The sequence below is a fragment of the Temnothorax longispinosus genome, chromosome 10 (genome assembly GCF_030848805.1).
Source record: "Temnothorax longispinosus isolate EJ_2023e chromosome 10, Tlon_JGU_v1, whole genome shotgun sequence".
Classification (NCBI taxonomy): domain Eukaryota; kingdom Metazoa; phylum Arthropoda; class Insecta; order Hymenoptera; family Formicidae; genus Temnothorax; species Temnothorax longispinosus.
The window spans coordinates 4,322,007-4,342,182 of NC_092367.1; the positions used below are offsets into that span (position 1 = coordinate 4,322,007).

The 20,176-nt window shown below is 42.3% G+C and overlaps 1 protein-coding gene across 7 annotated transcripts in view; it reads left to right on the forward strand.

Annotated features, from left to right (window-relative positions):
* LOC139820439 (serine/threonine-protein phosphatase 2B catalytic subunit 2) overlaps nucleotides 1-20,176 on the forward strand; it is an 83,245-nt gene that overhangs the window by 8,251 nt on the left and 54,818 nt on the right. For all 7 annotated transcript variants that reach the window (XM_071790712.1, XM_071790713.1, XM_071790714.1 and 4 more), the window contains exon 3: nucleotides 19,508-19,632. In XM_071790712.1, coding sequence (XP_071646813.1) covers nucleotides 19,508-19,632 — 125 coding nt within the window. The remainder of the gene's footprint in view (nucleotides 1-19,507; nucleotides 19,633-20,176) is intronic.

Sequence of the window (20,176 nt, forward strand, 5' to 3'; positions counted from 1 at the left end):
CCGCCGTGCGGAGTCGTTAATTATCTTATTAAATGGTAACGAGATGAAACGCTTGTACGCTCGGTCGATGGCGCCTGTCGGACCGGCAGGAAGTTTCCCCCAATTTTCTCCCTTAACGCGTAACCGAAGTTCTTGCGGAAGCGGCGCCCTTAATACTTGATGCTTTAATGCATACGTAGTGTCTTGTAGTTAATACCACTCGCGCGCGTTGATATCTGCATCGCCGAGTATATACATCGCGTTGAACTTGTTCTATATCGCCGCAGTGCGATGCGAAGTTTATTCGAATATAAGAGAACAAAAGTGTTCTCTATTGTTATATATTTTGCGTGGTTTTTTCTCCCTATTTTAAATTTATATACATATATGTGTATGTATATATTACATAGAAATATGTATTCGCGCGCGAGTACTCTTGAAAAAAAGATACGGTTGATATGTAGAAATTGGGAATGTGAAAAATAAAAATAAATTTTAACTGCCATTAGCCGCAAGATTAAAATTGTTATTCAATATCGCGTTTGCGTGTTGTATATACGCGACAAGGAAAGCAAAATACCTTTGTATTTTTGCACACCGAATCGACTTCGTTTGCAATCGAATCGATATGGATAATTCAATAATTATGATTTAACCGAGACGTCCCCCCGGAGATGCGGAAAGGAAGTCGGCGAAAGTGGGCAGATAGCGCGGAATCCATTTCCCAAGCCGGTACTGATCCGAATACAAATTCCGTTTGTACGGTACGCGAAACGATGTGTTCGTATAAAGTGCCATCCTCGGAGACACAGAATTCTCGAGGAGACGCAATCGATATCGGGATAGGGTCGTAAAAAGGTAGGGCGCAAAGCTAGCGACGGTTGCCAGGTTTAACATTTCTTTTCTCTCCACGTGGATTCGAAAGTACGATATTTGACGGCACGATATACACCGGCACGTGTGAACTTTTATGTAGCGATGTATGTACAATCGGGCTGAAATCGATATTCCTCCATCTCTCGATATGTACGATTTTTATAATACAATTGTTACGAGCACAATTTCGTTACAGAATCTGAAGAAAGTATTACGTAATATACAATGAATTCTCTCGCAGATCATCTGAGCTAATTTGAATTTTAACGCGGAATGAATTTATCATTATACGATTACTGGATATATGGAGGTATATTCTCTTGTTAGGAAAATATTGTCGCTCTCAATATCTAATTACGAATTTTGTCGATAATTACCCGTATTGTCAGTCAACGGATATATCGACGGGGGATAACGGCCTTAATCATTTATTTAATCCGCGGAACCAATTTGCTCGATCGGGGGGAGTATTCGGCTTTATCCTCACGCCAATTACAAGCTTAACTTGCGCGTCAGTCGAGCGGAGACAAAAGAATGAATTAAATGAGGTAGCGCTTTAACGTGAACGTTCGCCTTCTCTACAATTGGAGTTCCGACCGAATGCGTTATAAAGATAACAATTTGTACCTTTGTACATCACCGCTGTCTTGGACTTGTAAGATGAGGGGTTGTCAAAGCTAAGATTCACTATCTACAAATGCGACCGCATTTCCGAGTGCACTCGGCGCCGATATCGTTACTACCCAAAAGCGGAAGTCATTTCGTAATCATCAGTAATAAATCATGTTGTCTATGAAGGATCTCCAGTCCAATTAGCGAGCGAAAGCTGAAATTAAACCCCATTTTATATATAAACGGCCCGAGATTGGCAAACAGACACGATCAATGCTGTCGAATTGACGATTACGAGAATATTATTCGCGAAAAAGCGAATTAACGGTTATAGGAGAGCATTCATGGAAAAATATAGCGGAAATCCATACGTGAAATATACCGTGTTATGAAACCTCGTGAAAATATATTATACATACGAGTTATCGATATACTACTCGCAAAGTGAAAATGATACAATCGTATACGCAATATAATTTTTTGGTTATACGCTTGTTTATATTTTTAAATAAAAATAAAATAAATACATTGTTTATTGACATATATACACAGGAAAGGTAGAAAGAGAGGAAGGGTATATCGATTTGACAAGTTTTCCTGCAAGTTTCATGGTTACGCCGCACTCTACCTCTTCTTCTCTCTTTAGGGCTGTAAAGTGGTTAGCAGTCGTTCTCGTATAAACACCCGCTGCAAACTCGACATAGACGCGAGAAAGAAGTAGCACAGAAGACGCTAAGTCGAAATGCACTAAGATGCGACGCAGCGCAAAACTAGGTCGACTATGCCTTTCAAAGCGAAGGGCTCTGGCGAGCCAAACGCTTTATACCGCGAACTATTTTCCGAAATTACTATCCGTGGTCGTAAAAAGTGTAAGCTCGAAGTCGGCAAAATTCGCGTCGCGAGACTCCGTTATAAAAATTTATATTTATCCTAATACGTACAAGGAGCATTTTCTATCTTTATCTCTTCTCATAAGTACAAGGTTCTAAGAATGACGAATCAATTATTTTACAATGTCCTATTCAACGAACGGCAATGATGGCTCTCGTCGAGTTCGACTCGCGATAACCACCTCGCGTTCGCTCTATCACACGCTTAAAATGCGTCAACGTCGGCAAAAAGAAGATCGGGCATAACCGCGGTGCCCAGGTATAATGAGTTTTCAGAGTGGTTCAGTAAATGCTGACGGGCCGAGGGAGAGCCGGGTTATAGCACAGTAAACGTCTCTTATAGATCGTCGAGCATCGTCGTTGTACGTTCCGCTGCATAACTGCACCGTTTCGCCGTTTGTCATTAACGTTTAACGGCCGCGCAATAAAATGTACCATGCGACAGTCGGGAAATGTATAACAATATAGATATATGTACATATGAAAGATGAATATAAAATGCACGTGGTTATTAAATCGTCAAGTTACGAAACATAGAACGTTCCACCTGCATTAGCTTTTATTTCTTCCGCAAAATATACAGAATGTTTGTTGCTACTTAAAAGTTATGGATTGTTTCATCAACTTTGATTTGATTTTCTATACATATTGAGACAATTATAACTTGTGGGTAATAAGCGATAAAAAATGAAGAGCTTTCGAAAACTAAGCTTTAGAAGAAAAATAGAAGAAAAGCGATAAAATCATATTGTATCAATTTTAAGTAGATTTTACTTCTTCATTCGAAGACTTAGTTATGAAAATATATAATGTTAAAGATTGGTTAAGTTGCGATAAACATTTCCTCCTTCGCGAAGAATCCGCGGTTTGGCGGAAGTGCGCTTAGCAAGGAACATCCTATATAAGTTGTGTGTGCTGCGTGCCCATACTATAACCGGCAGGCGATGGCATCTTGAGTGCTGGCATATCGCTCATGCAGACCATAATAATTAAGAGTTACCGATTACGCGATAATCCGCAGATATTATCTGGGTGGGTTTCAATAACGCAGTTCGTGACTCTTTTTCGAGGTTGAGCTTACCTCGCCGGATGTATATCCTTGGACCTTGCGCGCCTTGTGCGAGGTCAAGGACGGCCTCGGAGAGGCCGCGGACGCGATTCCCGCGATTTGGCGAACGACATCCGGCGATGCATCGCGCAACTTTCACAACCGGCGAGCACGATTGGGAGCACCGTTGTTTCGTGTTCGCGTTTTATTGGTTGCCAGTAACGTGTGGCAGCAGCCCACACCCTTTCCTTATTTTTCACCGCTCTTCCGCCTTCATTCTTTTATTCCGTGAACCGTTTAGGCATCGCGATCGCGAAGAAAAACTGCGGCGTAGTTCTCTCTCCCTTTTTTTCACATATATATTTTTCAAAGGTATTAATCGATTCTTACAAACGGGAAAAATCGGGTCACAAAAGTTTATCAGTGGCATGTTGACCGTGTTTTGGCAACATACCACCAATTTTTCTAGGGCCTATATCTATCTTGATCTCATTCTGCGGCGGAGAACCCTTATGATTGTTGTCTTTTTACCCACTGTGGTGCGTGAAATAAGAAAGGGAAAGAATTAATGGTGCGATTGAATAAACATCCCCCGGGATTGCAGGCTCTGATATTAACTGGATTTTTCCTATGAGATAAAAAAAAGCGACTGAATTGATTCGTGTACTCAAGCATTTATTATATCATAATTGTGATTAAAAATGAATCCTAACGGTTCTCCCTCTGCTCGCTTTCAGTGTTATTCGATCTAATATAGATATTTGAAATCGAAAAGACAATTTCGCAGTTAGGAAGCCGCTATTTCACCTTTTATTCGCGCTCTCCGGTGTCTTACCTACCTCACAGCGTACGGACTCTCCGTTTATTCCGTTTTCCGCTCAAAAGTTAAAGTTCTACGCGACGCGAGTGACACGGTATTGCACCTTGAAACGGAAAGAGCCAGACGTCTCGTTGTTTTGCGGCCGACAATCGCACGAAAGTCGCTCGAAGCCCCCCGGTCACCCCCTTCCGCCTCCCGATAGAGTTATAGTTACACGGAATGTAGAGCAAGTGTGTCCCGACTCGACGTGCATGCCGGAGTTATTATAAGATGATGGAGCTATGGGCGCGCGGGTTCAAGGCTGCCGATTCCAGTCAGGGCCGATAAAGTTAGCGGGGAAGTTGGGTGAAATAGCGCGGGATTTACCGCGCCTTTAAGTCGAATCCGGCCTGTGGATCGTAAATTGAAATCTATTTCGAAGCGAAGCTTGACTATTTTTTTTTATTATCGCGCCCCTCAAACTTTTCATCGATTCGATCTCTGTCGGGTGGCGACGGGGATGGACCGGGAGGGGACGGGGAATCGTCATCGCGACGGCGATGAATTTACATGCGAACGGCTGTTTCCATCGTTTCTTGCCGTGCGTTCGTGAGGAGAAACTAATGCGGTTAATCGACGTCGCGAGCGGAACGCTCTCCATTCAGAGGCGTATTCGTTATTTTGTGATTTCGTCGATATGGAGGAAAGGGATGATAACAATTATTATTTCGAATAGCAATGAAACTTTTATTCCGATGAAATATACGCCATATTGAAATTTATTTTTTTCCTCTTGCATATTTATTTTATTTTATCAAAACCGCGCCGGGGGGTGGGACGACTTAAGTGCTCGTAGAGCGGCTTATTCTTTCTTCTTTTTTTTCTTTCCCCGGGGCAACTCCGTCGAGGGCGGGCTCACGTTATATCCCGCGAGCGTGACACGCGAGGGTGCATGTACTCCCCCGTAGATACGGCTGCCAGAGATAAGGGGCCCGTAACGGGTGTCGGGAAAAAGAAAGCACGAATCACGAAGAAACGCCCTCGAGGCTCGATTTCTCCCGCTCGCGCGGATATCGGGGGGGCCTATGAAGAATTTAGTCTTTAATTTTTATCGCGGCTTCAATCTGGTTGCCTGTCACAGTTAAGTCTCATATTTACGACAGAAAGATATGATCATAAGACAAAGAGGAAAATTATCGTTGGAGAGTGAAGAGGGAGAAAGAGAATAACTCTGTTTTTATAATCGTTTTTCTTGAAATATTCTATTTCTTATTGGCACATCTTAATTCGCGAAAAGTAATTTTGGAAGAGTCGAATTGTTGAATTATATTCGTTGAGCAATTCCGTTACATTTGTATACATCGAGATGGCCATCTTTAAGGCTCTCCGCCGCGACGCGTTACGTGCAGCGAATTAACCGCGGTCTCTACTTATATCGCTGTGTGCAGATATTCCGGGAAACGTCGCTTAATCTACGTGCCGAGCGACGTACGACGCAAATAAAATTCCGACGTGCGATCTCACGGATCTCTCGGCGGCCGCGGTAATCCGGCGAATTTCTTTTCGTGTACGTCGCGAATAAATCGCACGAGCGATTCGTTAGAGCTCGGTCGGGAGACCGACTAACAGGCGGCGGCGGGACTGAGTCCTCGTTACTACGACCGCCTGTTTCAACACGCAATACAATCTTCGAGAAGCCGGGTACGACGGAAACGACGACGATAGCGCGATGTAACGAGGCGTTTGAGGAAGGTAAAGTTACACATCGCACTGAGGCACCGATTTATCTCGCCAGTGTCCGTTAAGTACACACACAGTCGGTCGCGTTTTATCTCGAGGAATTTTAACCGCCTTTAAAAAAATACTTAAAACCAAAATTATATTTAAAACTCAAGGTACCCGATCTTTTTTTATACGCTTGGTCGTCCTATTTAGAAACGAGACACGCAAAGCGCCGCTTTTGTTGTATCAAAGATACATCTTTAATTTAATTAATCCCGTCGCTAATTAAAACGGTTACCGAGAATACTCGGGAAGGATTTGTTTCGTGTTATGAGCGAGGACATATCGGTCGGGGGCGAACTTCTATCTCTCTCTTTCTCTCCCTTGAGAGCAACAAGAGTGAGTTTCATTGTGCACGCACGATCTCTTCTCTCTTTGAAGTAAAAAGTAGTTCGCTCTGGCTGGGGTGTAATCGTGACGAGGTCATCCGCGGATCCATTAAAAATGAGAAAACGCGTATTCATCATCGAGCGAGGTCACGCAGAAGAGAAAGATCATTATGCTTGTCTTCGCGAACCGTGCCAGGAGATGAAAATTGTCTTTTTCCAATAGAATAAAGATGGTGAGGATCAAAATATTTCACGGAACGTTTACTTGAAGACGGTTACGCATTAAGAAAATTAAAAATAAACTTTATTAAAAATATAACGAAGATCAAATAATAAAATAATAATTTTCAGTGGTGGCATTTATTAATTACTTATTATTTTAAGAAAATTATTAATAGTAATTATTTATTATAATACTATGTACTGCATTTACTGTTAAAATTTTAGATAAAGATTTATTCAATTCTTTCTAATTAACATCATTTCTGCAAATAAACATTATTAGTATATTAAAAAAATATTGCAAAGAACAAGTGTGATAAACGACATAAAAATAAAGCTAGCAATAGTCTCCAATTACTTTTTTTTCATGCTTATAAAAAAAATCGCATTTTCTGGCTCGTTTATATAATTCAAAGGACTCGATTTCTTTTTCGGCAGCGGCTATTCTACGCATCAAGGCGTATTGATCGGTTCTCATTTCTCCCTTTCTCTCCCTCTGTTGTTTCTCTTGGTCATCATGGCCGAGCCGAAGGTCATGAGAAAATTCACCGGGCTTTATTCAACTAGGAATCGCCACGGTAGTTTTACAACTCAGGAATCCGTGTTCTACTTTAAAGGAGATTCCCCACCGATTTCGTGACGAGAAGTAGGAACGTAGATGGTCACGTTCCACTGCGACACGGGTTGCCATGCACGCATCGTTGCCTACTTACCTATGCCAGATGACATAATAGTGGACATAACGCGCGGCAAGTGTAATTCGCGCGAGTCATCGGCGAATGAAATGAATTATTCCATTTGAGTGTAATTTACGGAAGGAGAGACGGGGGCAGAGTTATCAATTTATTACGGAGAGCGGGAGGCTGCTCGAAAAATCGTGTATATTTTTCGTTCTTCATCGATCACCGCGTTTCAACACAATAGTAATCACAAGGTACAGCGATGGAACATTTTTTTTCGCTACTGAAAAAGTATCAGCGAAAAAAGCTTCTGAAAAAGCTTTAACTTCATCGTATGTTTTCGAAACACACGTACCTTTTTTTCTGTGTCATTTTTTGTCCCTTTCACGGTGTGAGAGAGAGAGCTCGAGGTACACAGAGAGTTTGTCGAAAAATTTTCTAGTCCGTTTAAACACTCGTTTGGATTAACCATTTGCACGTTATTCGTACAAAATACACTCCACCCTGTATATTATATCATTTTTTAAAACATTGTTGACGAAGGAGTAATCTGTCCTTGTATCTCTATATTATTTCTTACTTCTGTAATTTAAATTGAAAATGGAATACGACTTGGGTGACATTAAAGTTAGTCAGCAAACCGCGACTATCTTTGTAAACGTTATTATAAAAAAAAAAGACTTCGCGAAACGCTTAAAAAATTTGTACAATGTAATACACGCAAACGTTTTTATACGGTAGGGGAACAAGGCTTTGAATAACATGCAATAAAATATCACTTAGAGGTAACCTTTTTCAGTCCGGAAAACTGCGAGGCAGACCGCGTAAATTATTTCCTCGCGACACCGCGTCCGGCCGCTATCTCTGGTATTCATCGGCTGTTGCACGCTGCGCGTTTTGTCCGGCTCCACGGTCATTCGATATAAACCCGGCGGCGTTTGATTACATTTCAGCCCCGGCAGTTGATTCGCCCCCCCCCCCCCGTGTGCGCCTTGCGCAATACGGTAGTAAAAGGACCGCACGCTTGTGTGATGCGGTAACAGGAAAACGACGCCGTGCTCGTTTCATCAGAAACTACCCTCAGGTATCAGCCGATCCGTGTACTTTAGTCCACACTCACAGCGGTTCTCATCGATCGCGATGTGCGTGTATATAATTCCTTTCTATCTTGTCGTACATTAATTTTTTCCTTTCGCGAAAAGTCTAAGGGCCAATTTCATCACCGTCGGTTAAACTCACTCTTCATTTCTTTCTAACTGCCCCTTTGTCCATTTCTATCAACGCAGGTTAATTTTGATCTTGGTTTAACTTACCTGTCATCTTTTCCTAGTTCTAAAAGTTAGAAAAAGATAGAAAGTAAGTTAAACCGAGATTAGAAGTTAATCTACATTGGTAGAAATGGGCATTAGAAAGAGATGAAGAGTGAGTTTAACCGAAGGTTACAGTTAACCGACGGTGATGAAATTGGCCCTAAAAAGTTGATAATATAAAGGTCAAACTTAGAAAAGATCGGTATACGATTTCATATTCACCTTGTGTCATTTTCCTTCGCGCGAGAGATTTAAAAAGTCGATAGTGGCGATGGGGTAAAGCCATCAGGTGCTCGGATCAAGCAAACGTTTCGGCGACACTCATCGAAACAAGTTGTTTGTTCGTGTTTGTTCGCGATCACTCGCTTGATATGGATCCGGTTTAAGGCGCACATTTGGAGGTTTTTTCTTCGGATGGCGATTATCGTTGAGATTATCGTCAAGAAACTTCTCCACACATCGTAGCCTCGAAGGGACACGTTTAACCCCCATTTCGCTCTCGTGATGTTATCTATTGGTTCATCGGATCACCCTTCTTTGGTAATCTTCTTCCCAAGGAACCCGCAAGAATTGACGAGCGCCATTTACGTGTTCGATGATTAAGCACACGCTATCCGGATAGTGTGTCGCCGAATGATAACTCGACTCCGCCGCCGGCGCCGTAGAGCAAAGAGGGAGATGAAGAGGGTCTAGGAGTGCCGCCGGGGGTCAAGTTGACTCGCTGCGAAACGACGAAAGGGTCGTTCCGCCAAAGCGAAGAGACCGCTAACATAACCGCGGTAGTCGCTACAGCGAAGAGAGGAGGGTCCAATGTTAGTCCAGAAATTGCCATCGGTCAGTCGAGGGTTCTCAACTGGACGGATACGGCGCCATCACGTGCAAAATCGGTGGTTAGTCCTCGTGTGAAAGCCAGACCGGACAAAAAGGTTTGACCTAAGCGAGGTGGATCGCATGATTTTGGTGGTTAAGTTCATTTTTATCAATGTATATTAACTTTAATCTCGGTTTAACTTACCTTTTACCCTTTTCTAATTCTTAGAACTAGAAAAAAATAAAAAGTAAGTTAAACCGAGATTTAAGTTAATATACATTGATAGAAATGGACATAAGTAGTGAATTTGTAACGTGTTATGACCGACGTAAAGGGACTGTAAAGAAGAGAAAGAGAGGAAAAGGAAAGGGGATGAGGCGCAAAGCGCGAAAGCGTTACGTACTTTCGATCGTTCTATTTATATCGCGGACAATCGCGCTTCCTCTTTGATGTGTACACTGTCCGTCGCCACGCGTGCCTATCTTTAGCGCCGGGCTTGCAACTCGGGCCGAATACGCGTAACTTATTAACGGCGCGACCCCGGCGGCGTTCTCAACGAGTCGTAAATCGCTTGAAATAAAATCACCACGCCGCGCGCCACCGCGAGACAGGCGTGAGTCTCTCATCCCGACACGCGAACCTGTTATGATTTAGTCTGCCGGGATCGCGTCCGTGTTTCAAATCGATCGATCGGCCGGTCGATCGACTGCACGCCAATGGAGTTTTCCAATACTGTAATCATCTCGGTAAAATTAGAGGTCTATTATATCTGTGATTGTTATTCCGGTGTCGAATGATAATGCAATTATGTTGTATTTCACAATGACATATGTGTAATGCGATGAAAAAGTAGTATCACGTAACCAAACCGTGCTGTGTTTAATATTCTATAAGCTTCTCCGATAATATTGATACGTATATGTCCTATATGTAATCGTATTAATCGTATTAATCCGCGGAAAATTTTGTCAGTAATATGCAACTTTGTATAAAATCGTATTATAAACCGATAAAATATATTTGCAAAATTATTTCTTATTACTTGGTTAATATCGTCAAGTTACACCACAATGCGTAAAAGATACATATTGTTTCTTCTTATCAACGGGTTAGTATCATCCTTTCTCTCAACATGCGACAATTGCACGGTAAAAAAAAAATCACGAAATTGTTATACAACTATTGTGTATAATATTGCCTATGGAAACTTGTTTATATTCAAGAGCGAGTTGAATTTATAATGGAACGTATCGAACGTAATTCCGCGCTCGTTCGTAATACTCCGGGCTGCGCATCGTGTCGGAAAATCAATCTGCGATCTCTGTCAGGCATTAAACCTGCGGACTTCTATCGGTCAGAGCCACGTTCTCTCTTTGGCTGGGACATTAATCGATTCTACACGATCCTTTCCACGCGATGAGAGCCGGATTGTAGATATATGGAGCGCGCACGATGCGCGTCCACCCACGTTGACACCGGCGCGCACGCATTACCGCCCGCATATTATGCGAGCTACAACGCAGCTGGGAGTTTCCGCGTTTAAAGGGGAATTTACGCTGTTTGCGTAAGACACACCGGGCGAAGCATATTGGTAACTCGATCTACGATGCAACTCCATCTCCATATACGCGTCAAACGCACGATAGCGCGTTTAAACGCTATATAAATATTCAATCCGTAAGGCGTATCACGAACTCCGGAAATTTGTTTCCTCCGCAGCGAAACGCATCGCAATTTAAGTCGAAGGCATCGATGAAACCTATCGCACTGCATTACTCCCGTTACACGTTCTATTCCATTATCTCGCCACTGCGCACTATTATTTTCACCGATCCGCTCCGTTTTCAACGCGGGTCTGCGCTCTTTCGCGTTTAATTAACCTAATGTCGGCGTTCACGAGATGATATGGAAAAACTGCGGGATTTCGACTCCGCGCACGAAAAAGCCCGTGATGAATAAGTGCCGGTAGTTCGTTATGCTTGAATAATTTGCTTTAGCGAACCTCGTTTCAGCCATCACGTGAATCAAAGAGAACAAAGAAGGCTGATAGCGAGAAACTATGGAAACTTCGAAATTTTCGAAGGTTTGTTACACCGTCTAATTTGCTATTCCATTTTAATTAAATAAATCTCCGCATTGGATGATCACGCGTGTGTATTTGCGTTACGTTTTTTCCACGCTGTAGTTAATTACGTCGTAATTTCTAAATCGAGAGTGATAAGTAAAGCTCAATTAATAGGCTAATAAGAGCAAAAAAATAATCTTGGCATTAATTTAGGTACTCATTTAAATTTATAATAAAAAAACGTGTTATTTTCAATATTTATTTAAGATACAATTAACATATACAAAGAACAATGTCGGTTCAAGTTTAATCTTTGGCCATTGTTTCATCGCGAATCACAGATCATATTTTCGCGGATTTATGTTCAAAAAATATCTAACGTTGCTTAATGGCGCGTTAAATCTCTCTCGTCCGAGCTGAAGCTAAATGACAAAAATGTTCCAACAGCCATGCGGAAGCCGAGGCCATTCGCGATCGCTTTGAATTTTCGAGTTCGCACCTCGTGTAGGTTTTTTCTACGTTCTGACCAAAAGGCAAGAAAAAATATGTAAAATTGTAACGCAGAGAACAGTAACGCGAGGTTGGCCCCTGGCATTCATTCGGCCAGATTTATCTTACTCTTTGTACACGCTTCCTCTTTCGTTCGCGGCTACGAGCGGCGGTATTGTTTTCCCTGGCAAAGGTATCGGTATTTACCATAAAACCGCCTGCGGGGCGGGAGCGGGAGCAGAAAGCGCTTGAAATTATTCGATTCTTTTCGAACGACGTTTAGCGAGATTAAACGAATCATCGGATGTGTTGATATCGAATTGGAAAATAACAGAGCTCGAAACCGCTCGAGGAATAATTCAGAGATTACTCTTGATGTCACGAATCAACGCTGAGTTTACGCAGAAAGCTTTTTCCGTACCTTGGCAATATATAATCTCGATATTTATCGAACAATTTAGAGAGAGAGAGAGAGAGAGAGACTTGCCCTTTTTGATTTAGAAGCGCTGAGTGGGTTGATTTTCTGCAATTTATTCGTCGAGCGGTTCTCTGATTACCTTTCACCACGATGAGCGTAACATTTCGCTTCGATCTCTTCGGTCTCGTTTCACTAAATATCAAGAATCACTGAAAAATACGATGACGAGAATGTGGGAGTTATGGTGTCGTATGGTACTGATGACGATCGCCTTTGAACGATCCCCAGTCACCTATCGTACGTGATAGAAATACAAGAGAGTGTCTTAAGGGCTCTCATGGGCGGAGAATGGAACTGCTGGAATAGCATAAACTGCCCCAGGTACTGACGGCCATTGTACTTACAAGCTGCTTAAGCTAATTGTAAGAGTCATCCGGGGAATTTGGCTGACATAATGGCGCACTGCAGCAACGTTTTAGTATGACTTCGACGTCCGAATTACGCGAGAGCTGACGTAATGCGAAAATTAATAAAGTACAGGTAGTCCGAAATATATTCAGGAGACAAAAGATCGGAAATTGCTTCGATAATTTTGCCCCAATTACTTTACCGAGATAAAACGATGAATAATACAACGTTATACAACATGATAATGTCATATATTACGCGACGTTATAAACAGATGAAATTAGAGACAGCTCTTTAAGTTCGATATGGAAGATGCCAAGTTACAAAATTCATATTTTTATGAAACAAACGAATGAAAATCTCGACCGTTTGTCTTTTTTTTTTGTTTAGAAAAGTGTCTTAAAATTACTTACAAAACTCGAAATTATACTTACACGTTACTTAATAATCTTGTCGCTTTAACGAAGGGGATGAACATCGGGGACATTTAATTTTCAAACACCTTGCACAAATAGACGCGTGTGTGCCAAGAAGATGTTTGTACGACATCGCGGCTCTTCAGCGGCGAAACTAGCACGCGGATGCCGGGCTTGTCGTGTAACTTAAATTGTCAAGCTGCGTCTCCGGGTGTTTCTCATCGCAGGGGTGGGGGAGGGGAAAGATTTATATGATCGCGAAATAATCACAACCGAAATAGCTTCGAGCTGCCTAGCAGCGAGCTCGCATTCCGGCATCCGCCCGATGGCGAATTCCACAAGAGATACTCTTCCTCTCTCTGCTCTCGCATATTGAGACTTACAAAATAGTCGCGATTGTTTTTGAGGCTCCCGATCGTGCCAACTGGAAATTCTAGATTTTCTTTCCGATCTCGCTATGAATGTTGCATAAATGTATATGAAAATATAACGGCGCGCGGTGTAAAGCGCGTGTCCAAGCTCTGCATCACATAATAAGCATATTTCTCGTTTTATTATAAGGATATCAAAGAATAACATTTATGAGGAAAAATTTATAATTGTTTCTAAAACGTAATTATATGATGATTTTTCATACTAATAAGTTATGGATATCTCATACTCATGCATTATATTAAAAAGTCATGATTCTTTAATAAAATAGATTTTCTTTTGGCCTATATCCTATATTTATACACAGTATTTCAACATTAGACAACGAGAGAACATTTTAATGTTTCATACAGGCGTACAGATATAGCGAAAGCATAATATCTTTATTACGTATGATTTTTATTTTCGAAAATATACAAGAATTACTGTCAACGTTTAGGTAAACCCATCCCACGTGAGACCATATTGCGACAGAAGCGGAGGGTGTGCGCTGCACCTTATTTCCCGTTACAATCTTTACGGTTTACGGTTCCGCTTATCGACGGCGCCGGCTAACGAAGTTCGTAGCCTCCTCTACGGTGAGGATATTCCGTAGCGATGTGGGTTAACTGCATCGCCGCCATAGAACGTACGTTTGTTGGATTACGATGCCGCGTTACACCCGTACGTGGCTCGAATCTCTTAATAAAGCGCCCAATGCGGCTATCCTCGCCAGCGGGACGGCGCGGCGGTGCAGGGGATCACTTCTACTCCGTAACTCAGATACAGATGCAATATGGAACGCGCATCGGGGTAGTAACTCCCTTGAAGCATCATCGAAGCGAATCGCGACACGTAAGATCCGTATATATCGTCGAAAGCCGAACGGTTTACGCGATCTCTCGTAAGGCTCCGCATTATCCCACGGCGTCGGGATAAGCATCATGATGTACGGACGTCCCCTGGTTTACTGTGTTGCCGTAAATTCTAACGTTCATCGCGGGTTTCGAGGCGAGGCATCTCGAATTCGGTACCTATATGTGACGTCGGTAATGCTAGTGTCTGTGGTAACGCGCGATGGCATCTCGTCAAGAAAAGTGTCTCGCGCTTCTACGTTTAACGTTGAACAGCCCGCGTTTTCCTTCGCGAAAGCATTACTCGCTATCGTTGCGCGATGGAGTGGTTGCGCCGGCTTTGGAGGGGTGTACGGGGGAGTGTGAGTTTATGCACCACCTCGGAATAGCGGCGTAAACAGCGAGCGGATCGATTTATATGCGGCTAAGTAAGTGCATTTTTATGCACCGTTTCACAGCCGAGACCGTTCGTCGTAGCCTTGCAGTCGGTTACTTCGTTTAAAACACGCTGGCACAGCCTGGCTACTTTCCCCGCGACGGACGTTGTCCGTGAAACGGCTCGTGCGCGTGGGTACCCACTTGGACCGAAGAGGCTTATGTTTGAGTTATACTTATTTGACCTATATTTCTCGTATATATATATATATATATATATATATATATATATATATAGCAGCTAGGGGACGTGTACTGGTAAAAAAGATGTAGCTGTCAGGGAAAGAGTGATAAGTAAGAAGTCTACTAGAAAAAATATGGCAAGGGACGTAACAAGACAAGGTTGAAAGTATACGCGTATACATATATGTATGTGTGTAGCCACATATAACGTAGTCGTGTAAGACAATGACATTTGTCGTATAATATACGTGATATAGCGGCCGCGATACATTATTTACTCGAAAAAAAAATAGCTTTCCAATTCGTCAGCGTCGACGGGCCATAAATTTCGCGCAATACGCACCGAGAGCTTTTAAGAGCGCGTATGCGGCCTTCCACGATGACCGACCGGTCCTTCTGTTTAACCCGGAAACGCCGGCGCTCATCGATAATCAACGAGAAAGCGCGCACGAACGAAATCCGCTTTAGCGCCGCGATGAGCAGATTGTTAACTGCAAACGTGGAAACCAATTATTAAATGGCAGGCAGAAGTCACCACGACTACCATCGCGTTTAATCGGATTATAATAAAAACGCGATGAAGCGCTAACGCGTCGGCGCTCATCGTTAGCGGTTTGCGCGCATCGCGGAGTTCTAATCACTAAGTATGTTAACCTAGATAACGTCCGTCTCGTCAGTTTTAAATAATGAACAACGGCGTAATTGTAGGACGAGAGAGAAAATTGAATAAATAAAGCGAACAACGTGATATTTTTGTTTGAGGAATTTCGAGGCAGGTTAAAAATCATTCTTTATTCTCGTGAAATGTACAATTTTGTAACGAACGATGTCTCGCTTCTGTCGATACCTCCTATCTTGTAGCAATTTTGCGAAACTCTATTGCTACACGGAATTCGAGTGAGCGAACGAAAGATGATTGGCAAATTTCATCTGGTATCCCGAAACGTCTTATCTTATTTTATAAATCAGGGAAATTCCTCAGCCGAGGGGAAGAGAAATTTCCGGGATAATATTGGAACGTAAGCGAGTAGTAGGATCGAGGCATTCGATCAAGGCTGGCTCGTGTCTCGCGTTAATTGCTCTTCGGCATGTCATCGGCAATGTTAATTCGTGCTTACTTAGCGGCGATCCTTGTCGCTGCGAACCGCCGCCGTGAATATCCGTTTAATTCACTTTGTGTCGACCAAGAGAGGGAGAGGGAGAGGAAGATGGTCTCCACTCATCTCGATTTAGCGGATTGAAACATGCGTGCGTCGTCCTTGAAGCAATCTCCATTCCCAGGTGCGAGTTTACCAACTTGCAGGTATATGTATCCGGGCAATATCGTCTCGGTAGTTCCGTTAAAGTTAGTAACTTACGGTAAAAGGATCTAGATGCTTGCGAAACTGGAACTTTTACTTTAGGCAACGAGTGAAAAACGACTCCGCGTATCGTGTAACAATGCCGGATACTTTCGTGCCGATCTGATTTCGTGCGACGATGCACGATGCACACTTCTGTTCCGCGTGGTATCGACAAGTGCATCCGCATCGATCTGCCCCAATGACGTAGGCAATTTAAATAATTAGATCACGATTGCGAATACATTGCGCGCATAGGATACACCCTATAAGCGCGGTTTCTGCGAAAATTCAGTTGGTTCACGTATAGCGCGTGACGCATCGGCAAAAGCCGAGTCAATAGAATTGCACGTAACGTTGTCAGGTCACATTGTTGGCCAAGCCGAAATTACGTTCTTGCTTTGCTCGTGCTCTCCCCTACGGTATCCGCATGGCGAATAATTAAACGTAGAGAAAGAGAGGAAGAGAAAGAGAGAGAGACAGGGAACCAAACCAAACCGATACATTTGGGGATTGTCTGAAATATTTAGACTTGATTTGCGGCAGTGCGCCAGTGCCATCCGCGTTGCTGAAATTACTACTTGCTAGAATCCCACGATACTTTCCGACGAAAAATAGGGCACCGGATTAGCTTCTCGAGAATATCGAGAAGCAAGATGTAAAAAAATGCAAAAATCGGTCATAAGCAGATCGAAGATACAGATCGTAAATTTTCGAAACTCGAGAACTAAAATTTTTAACTTTTCTCCAGGATATATTTATATTGGATCTACAAAATTTATTAGGTTCTATACAGAATACGCTTAACCGAATCGATAATATTTTTATACGGTATTTCCTTAGAGGTATTTTCTTTTCTTTTCTTGTTTGCGATGCATCATTTATTTATGGTGCCACGATACTCGCGTTCGTCCTGTTTGCTCTTCGTAGAAAACATTAAGAGTAAAAAAAAAAGAAGAAAAAGGAGAATAAAAACAGTGAGGTGCAAGCACCGCGGAGAAAGGGAAGGGACTAAAGAATAAAGTTCAGTTTCTTCCTGTTCTTTTGTGGAGTCTCGAGTAGGTTTCTTCCCACGCATTCCTCGCCACTCGACTTTTAAAGCGCAGACGAGCGGCTCGAATTATCTCATTTTCCGTAGGAGTCATTAATCTACGTAATGCGGTGCGAAGATCGGCGATATATTACGAGATCAAGCGATTTGCAGATTCTTAATTAACATTTTATACATTTTCGTAATTCCCTCAGGCATGATTTTACTGTCTTTTATTTTTTTTCATCGGAATATAAGGAAGAGTGATTAAATAATTGTAAAAGATGACAATCTTCGGCGTTTATAGAACATTACATGGTTCTGTAAAATTAACGGAGACTCTCACACCGCCCGATATATCGCGCTTAGTTCGCCGTTCAGGCTGACCCATTCGCCTATTCTGTCCTCTTTATTCATCTGCTTTACAGCCGATTATTCCGCGTCCCGTTATATTAGTATACGATCTTAATTTAATTATCTTCGTAGACATCTATCCGGCGCTTTCGCCGTCAGGTTGCCGCCTCATATTTCGCTGCTTTACGCGCGCGACGTTGTCCCAGTTTCTGAGGCCGACCCGGTATTAACGCGAGATATATCGTCGCGAGTTGAACAAAAAGCGCCGTCGATGTTATTTGTCGGTGTCTGCCTTTGTTCCGCGATAATATTTTATGTAAACGCCGAGGCTCTCGCGCTTCTCTCTCCATCTCCCTTAATATCCCTCTCTTTTTCCCTGTAGAAGCAAAACGCGCGCGCGTTTGATCTCTCCACCGCGTAAAAAATTTTGTGAAACAGCATGAAAATAGAGTCGATCGCGGCGCACTGGCTGACGTATGTATTTGAAGAGGAACCACGCAAAATTTTATTTAATAATGACGTAACTCGTGGATCACAGTTTCCATCATAGCGATGCTCAAATATTATATCAATCCCTCATTAATGCACTCCGCGCTTTTCGAACGGGAGCAAAAGTGTAAAGCTGAAATATAGATCGCTTTTTTTTATTTGATTATCACAACGGACGGCCACGCTTGCGCGGCGCATAGTTCGAGAAAAATTTTATTGGTGTGCACCCTTGCAACGAACGGTATCGGAAAATGTTGCGAAAGCAACGCCGTACTGCAAGTAACGTACTGCAAGCGGTGAATAATAAAAATAGTTGATAGTCATAAGCTATGATGTTATGCCGGCGCACACCAGTATTCAGTCCTCCAATAGTTTTCCGCTGGATGGCTGGAAAACTAACAATAAGTTTCCAAGTCGCAGGGTGTTTATGGGTCTTTATTTATCATCGTGTGTATAACAATGTATCGTTCTCCAACGTGTCATACTTTCTTTCCGTTACATTTTTTACGCATCTTAAAAATTCTTTCATCGCTCGTCTTGGTTTCTTGTACTGCCCGTTGTCTGCTAGGGAGTCTCAAGTTTTGAAAATTGTACGAACACTTCAAAATAACGTTGTGGGTTTTGGACAAAAAGCATTTTGGCGAATAGGAGGAAAGGATAGAAAGAAGAGTGAATATAGTTTGGCATTTCTCTATTTCGAGTATCTTTTTATTACCGCTTTATGATCTTATACAAGCACGATTGTGTTAGCGAATTGTCTTAGTGATATATAAATGTATACGTATATCAATTTTTATTTTTTTTTAAATAATTTTTTTTAGACAATGTGAAACATTATTGGAAACGAACGACGGGCAATACCGCGTCAAAGTAACTCCGACGTCACTCCGGGTTCTGGTCGCTAATAGTTCTCAGTTTCGAGAACTTGAAGTTTCTCAACGTTTGCCGCTTCGTCCCGTACATATCCTTCGCGACACGGGAACGTAATTTCACTTTGAAACGTTCGCAAACAAGTTTACCGACTCTCAAGGGTCGCTAATGTCTATATATTCGACGCAAGATGCGCTTTAATCGCACTATATTAATCGCTCGCTGGCGTAATTACGCCTCGTTTTTTGAATCGTGCTTTTATCTCGCATAATTTGACTTGCGCTCGGTAAGAGGTATCGCGTGCGACGTTACGTAATTCGCGGCCGAGAAAATTTTCTGCTAATTATACATATATATAAGGGGACCCTCTTTCTACATCTCTAATTTGGATCTACTTTTGGTTTCAGTATGCGGCGACATTCACGGACAGTTCTACGACCTGATGAAATTATTCGAGGTGGGCGGTCCACCCTCCTCGACAAAGTATCTCTTCCTCGGCGACTATGTTGACAGGGGTTATTTCAGTATCGAGGTGAGTACGTGAAAGGAAGCATGTTGTAGAAAATTGTGATCGCTAGGGCAAATATTGCATCACTAATTAAGAGTGTAGAACAATTAAAAGTTAATTGCATTTGCATATGTCAGCGTAACTGGAATATACGAATAACATAAAACATAAGTGAACATTTACTCTGATCGCTCGGGGAGAAAGCTTTATCTCGGGAATTATGCGAGAGCACTCAATCATCGGATTCTGTAATTAGCGTATGTCCTAATTAATTAGTTATTAAATCGCCGGCTCGCTCACCCGTTTATCCAGCTTAAGAGAAAGTGCAAAATCGTTAATACTCGGAGGCTTTGATACTACTCGATTGTTGCAAATATTCCGCACACATTCGCAGGTAGATTAAAATCGCGAATTAACATTTTACAAACTTTTCGGAAAATCTCCGATTTCCAAAGGCGAAACGGTCAATTGCGAGTGTATATATTGTGTCGGATGTATTAATCGCTGTAAACCTCGTGTAACAACTCATCTATATTCTTAATAATTATTTTTAAGAGTTAGAAAATTA